Below are 5,554 nucleotides of genomic sequence, written 5' to 3'. Positions count from 1 at the left end.
AGTCCCACCCCATCCACTCCTCTTCTCCCCTCCTCCCTGTCACTTGCCACTTTCCCCCACCCATCTCCCAGGTAGGGGGCAGCCTCGGCTGAGTAGGGGCTGGCACGGATGATGACCTGGCGCCTCCCCCGTAGTAATTGGACAGTGGGTGTCCAGTCAGTAGATCTGACCAGACACTGCTGGGGCCCCTTTTCAGCTGGACTTTCCAGTTCAAAACTGGGCACCCAGCCACCGTATTGAGCACTCCTGTGTTCCAGTCCAGCTCTGGGAAGAAGAGTGCTCTGTGGCTACTGCAGGGCTTGGATCCTAGGCCTCAGCATGCCTGAGCGCTAGTCACTGCCCTGGGAAGGCGCCTGGGCTGGGGTGGGCGTGGGGGCCTGGACAGCGGGGCCTGTGGGCACCGTTACAGACTCTGTGCCTCTCACCCCCCAGCTGGGCATGGCACGTACAGCTGGCAGGGCAGCTCAGTGTGTTTCACTTCGAGAGCTGGTTTCTCCAGTCGCCAAGTCCAGCCAGTGGTGGGGGAGCCTAACAACCCCCCTCCTGCCATTCACCCAGAATCGGAGCTGGCCCCCACCCAGGCTACTAGCCTGGCCTGAGCCCGGCTGGATGGCAGCTGCCAGCAGGTGTGGGGGGGGGGCAGTGCCAGACCAAGCCCCGGACACAGGGACCCAACTGGGAAGCCGCGTTGTCCCTCCCTTGGCCTCGGGGGGGGTGGGGGCTTGAGGGAGGGAACTGGCCGCTTTTTTACGCTGCCCTGCCCGCCCCAGACACGTGCCAGCGCTGACCGCTCAACCTCACTCTCTTCCGCAGAGGCCCCGCCGATCCTCGCCTGGCCGATTTGGTCGCGTGTGTCCTTTGATCCAGCTGGTGGTCAGCCCAATCAGTGCGGGTGGGGGGCAGAGGGGAGTCTGTATGTGGCCGCTGGGCTAGCAGAGCGGAGGAGCCAGGGTCGGTGAGGTCTGTGCTGGGGTAGCCGGTCCCCTCATCGGGAACGGGGCTAAGAGGCGGGGCGGGGTTTCCCCGCTGCGGGGCTGGCTGGCCGGAAGGTTTCCCCCGGGGGGGCCTGGGCTGATGGGGGTTCGCCCCTCCGGGGGGCTGGCGAGTCCCCCTGTCCTCCATGGGGGCGGGCTGGCGGGGGTCCCCTCTTCTCCCGGGGGGGCTGGGCTGGCGGAGGTTCCCCCTGGGGGCCCTGGCTGGTGGGGTTCGCCCCTGGGGGGCTGGCGGGGGTCCCCCTTGTCCTCCATGGGGGGCGGGGCTGGCGGGGGTCCCCTCTTCTCCCGGGGGGGGCTGGGTGGTGCGGAGGGTTTCCCCTGGGGGCTGGGGCTGGTGGGCGTTCGCCCCTCCGGGGGGCGCTGGCGGGGGTCCCCCTTGTCCTCCCCATGGGGGGCGGGGCTGGCAGGGGTCCCCTCTTCTCCGGGGGGGGCTTGGGCTTGGAAGGTTCTCCGGGGGGGGCTGGGCTGGTGGGGTTCGCCCCTCCGGGGGGGCCTGGCGGGGTTTCCCCCACCGTCCTCCATGGGGAGGGCTGGCTTGGCGGGGTTCCCCCGTCCTCCGGGCGGGGGGCTGGCTGGGCTGGCGGGGTCCCCTCTGCCTCCCGGGGCGGGGGGGGGGCGCTGGGCTTGGCGGAGGTTCGCCCCTTCCTGGAGTGGGGCTGGCGGGCCCTTCTTCTCCCATGGGGGGGGCTGGGGCTGGCGGGGGTCCCCCTGTCCTCTGACTGTTATGGGGGCTGGGCTGGCGGGGTCCCCCCCTCCCTGGAGCTGGCTGGCGGGGTTCCCCTCTCTCCTGGGGGGGGCCCCCAAAGGGGGGGGGGGTGGGCTGGGGAGGTTGCCCCTCCCGGGGGGGCTGGCAGGGCCCCCTCTTCCTACCTGGGGGGGGCTGGCGGGGTCCTTTCTCCCCGGGGTGGGGGGGCGGGCTGGACGTGGGGGTCCCCCGGTCCCCACCCGGGCGGCTAGGCTGGCAGGGGTTCTACCCCGGGTGGAGGCTGGGCTGGTGGGGTTCACTGCTCCCCCGCTCCCCTCCCGCCGGCTGGGCTGGAGGCAGAGCCGGCGCATAAATAGACTTATCAATGGCTTAAGGCCCCAGCAGCTTGGGGCGGGGGGTTGCTTTTTTTTAATATTGGGCGCCCCCCCCCCTCAGATATTCCTGCTTAGGGTCCCCAATGGGAGCTCGCCCCTCCCTGGGGCTCGGCTGGGGGCGGTTTCTGGTCTGGAAGCAGGGGGTTGGGCTCCGCTCTGCATGGGGTGGGGGGCAGTTGGCTGGTCTGAAAGGTTTTTCTCTGGCGTTCAGAATGGGGAGGAAGGGACCTTGGCTGGTCCCTCCTGGGGAGCTGGAGAAGGGGACTGGGGAAGTGGGGGTTGGGGGCAGAAAGAAAGCGATGGGCCCCTTTGAGCAGTGACTTATTTCTAAAGGGGAATGTGTGAGGGTGGAGGAACCACACCCTGTTCCCCATTCCTCTGCTCCCTCTTCCCCCCCCGCCCCCCACGCTCAGTGTTCATTCCCTTCCCCACCCCGGGAAGGTGCGTCTCCCGCCTCTGGTGCCAGGTGCTGGGTGCCTGCTTGCTGACAAGGCACACCTCGAAATCACTGCCTCAGCAGCGGGCCTGCACTCCTACTCCGCTCTGCTTCTTGCGGGCCATCCCAGGGTGCTGATGGAGTCACCCCATTAACCAGTCCCTTTGAGCCTTCTCCAGAACATCCCCAGCTACAGCTTTCAATTTGGTAGCTGCTTCTGCTGGTTCTTGGGAGATGATGTCCCTCTCAGGTACTTCCCTCTTAAGTGGCTAGCAGCAGTCGGCTCAAGAGACTGGGCTAAAGTCCACTGCAGTCACACCCTGTGCTCTCAGTTGCTCCCACACAGCCCTGCTGAAACAGATGGGGGAGTCACCACTGGCTTTGTCTGTATTAAATGCCAGGAGGGGAAAATCAGGGCTTTAATGTCCCGGAAATAAACAAACTTGGCAGGATTGGGGACCCGATTGGTACTACAAGGGCTCAGATGCCAATGCTTCATGCAGGCAGAGGCTGAGACGTAACAGCAATCTCGGACAGTTGTGGCTCGTGCTGAACAGAAACAGTGTGCCTTTTTTTGAGTGGGCAAGGACAAATTCCTATGCTGTGGGGAGAAATGATAAACAAAACTCATTGTGGCTGAAAGAACAGCTAACAAAAATGTAAACTTAAATCCTACCTCCAGCATAGCACACTTGCATTCCTACTGTTTGCTTTGCTTATTGCTTCTTGGGCAAAGGTCAGTATCTTAAGAAGCTCTTTATATATGAGCTTTGGGGCGATGTGGTCCTACTAGACTGTAAACTTTTTGTAGCGGGTTTGTGTGCATGTTCAGCACTGTGTGGCCCTGATCCAGACTGAACCCTCTGAGATCCCCATTATATGATAACAATGCAGAACCTTACCCTGAAGTGATCTCTGCATGGGAAAACCCATCCTTGCACAGACCCATTAAAGTCAGTGGGGTTCCACATGAGTTTGTAACAGAATTAAGGCTTTAAAAATGTATTGGGTTTTTTCCTTGCTCATAATTTTGGTGGCAACAAATTGCTACTCTAAGCCCCAGTCATACTATCATTGATTTCACAGGACTTCTTCTAGTTGCTTTGCAGTTGTAATAAGAACAAAACTCCTGGGCAAGCTCTTGTCTTATTTAATTTGTAAGATGAAATCATCTTTATTGTTTCAGGCTGATGTTGAATATTGATTTATATTAAAAGAAAAACTGTTCCAATCCCATAAGCGGGGGCGGGTGTGTGTGTGTGCGCAGAAGACCATCACTCAGAAGTCTGTGATTAGAGCAGAGAACCAAAGACTTACAAAATGATCATGCAAAAAGGTGCATTGGAAAGGAGTCTAACATCAGGGCAGTAGCAAATCAGCTGTAGGTTCTGTGATACTGAAGTTTTATCATAACCAAAGGCACCCAGCTCCTAAGATGGATCCACAAGGTCAGCCTGATCTTTCTTTCACCTCTGACTTATTTGCAGTAGTGCTAAACTAGAATTTCTGGAATGAACCCTTGTTAAAATGAGCACGGTAGCATTGTGCAAAGTTTTTCTCCTAATGAAGAAACATTCTAGGCTTCATAGGTTGGGACAGTGACAGCCTCCCTTGCTGAAGTGGCTACAAATGCCACTGTCAGTGCAATTGTTGAAAAGTGATGCATGTTGCAGAGCGTTCTGGTGACTAGATCAGTGTATCAGACGTGTACTGGCTTAATTGTGTGCATATTGCCAGGGTGTTGTGCTTTTGGTCTGTTGTCACTGTTCTGTATGGTGGTGAATAAACCTGTTGTTTTATAACCAGTACAACTAAAATGTCTGTTTTCTCTTACAGGCTCTAGTATAAAACATGAGGCTCTATGAGGGACGAACCAGATCTTTCCAGGCTCCTGTCACTGTTCATAATTATCCCAGCAGCCACATTTATGTGTTTAGAAATGGCCGATCAGATCCGGATGAGTCATCGGAGGAGGAATCTGAATTCATGGAATTACGTCCAAGGGGCAAGGAGCAGCAGAGAAGCAGTTCTTCCCAAGAGAGAGCTGGGGATGTGGTGCTACTGGAACGAGAGCTCACCGAGGGTGATAACCTTAACAAGCTTGCGCTGCAGTATGGGTGTAAAGTAAGAGCCGCAGTGAGATGATGCAGCTGCTTTAATTTCTTCCCTTAGTCTTGTCTTCATGTGTGTTTGTTTTGTAAGCACTTGTGTTTAGGGATCTGTTATGCGTAGTTTAGTTTCTGTGCATACAGAGAGAGGCTCCACGACTGCTTCTGTGTGTGTCCTGTATTTACTGATACCCAGATATAAACCAAAGTGATGCAGGGTGCAGATGTCTTGTAATTAATAACACAAGGAAAGTGTATTACTCCCACGCCCAGCGTGACCTGGATTCCTGTATAATTTGGATGACTAAGTGTGTTACAGCTCTCAGGTAACGCACAATTATTATTAATTTGTTGAGGGAGGACAACAGCTGTACTGAAAAAAAGGAAACGAGCGCTGATCGTCAGGAGTTTACACACTGTTAAGCAAACAGAACAATATACTCTGATTACAGAGGGATCTCATAAAACTGAACGACTGGGCAACAAAATGGCAGATTAAATTCAATGTAGATAAGTACAAAGTAATGCACACTGGAAAAAGTATTGCAACTTTACATATACGTTATAAGGTGCAAATTAGCTGTTACCACCAAGAAAGAGCCCTATGAGTCACTGGGGATGTAGGCGCTGACTCCATGGGTGCTTCGGGGCTGGGGCACCCCCTGGGAAATATTGGTGGGTGTTCAGCATGCACTGGCAGCTCCCCGCCCAGCCCGCCTCTGCCTCTGCTTCGCCTCCCTTGATTGTGCTGCATGCCTGCTTTTCCCCACTAGCTCCCAGCACTTGTGCCGCAAAACAGCTGTTTCGCACAGCTAGGAAGGAGGGGAAACATAGTGTGCTTGGTGAAGACATGGGGCGGGGATTTGGAGAAGGGGTCCAATAGAGGCAGGGAGGGGGCGGAGTTGGGGTGGGGACTTTGGGGAAGAGGTTGGAAT

General features: G+C 56.7%; 1 protein-coding gene across 2 annotated transcripts in view; it reads left to right on the top strand.

Moving 5' to 3' along the window:
* The first annotated feature begins 890 nt into the window (after positions 1-890).
* LYSMD4 (LysM domain containing 4) overlaps positions 891-5,554 on the top strand; it is a 10,863-nt gene continuing 6,199 nt past the window's right edge. Inside the window, exons 1-2 of one of the 2 annotated variants that reach the window (XM_075069707.1) lie at positions 891-951; positions 4,348-4,635. In XM_075069707.1, coding sequence (XP_074925808.1) covers positions 4,363-4,635 — 273 coding nt within the window. In that variant the 5' untranslated portion in view covers positions 891-951; positions 4,348-4,362. Of the gene's footprint in view, positions 952-2,692; positions 2,762-4,347; positions 4,636-5,554 lie in introns of those variants that run through there. The other variant, XM_032783050.2, reaches the window with a different exon arrangement.

Source organism: Chelonoidis abingdonii, chromosome 9, assembly GCF_003597395.2.
Source record: "Chelonoidis abingdonii isolate Lonesome George chromosome 9, CheloAbing_2.0, whole genome shotgun sequence".
Lineage (NCBI taxonomy): Eukaryota > Metazoa > Chordata > Testudines > Testudinidae > Chelonoidis > Chelonoidis abingdonii.
Note: the sequence above shows the minus strand (reverse complement) of the source record. Positions and strands in the feature narration are given on the sequence as shown.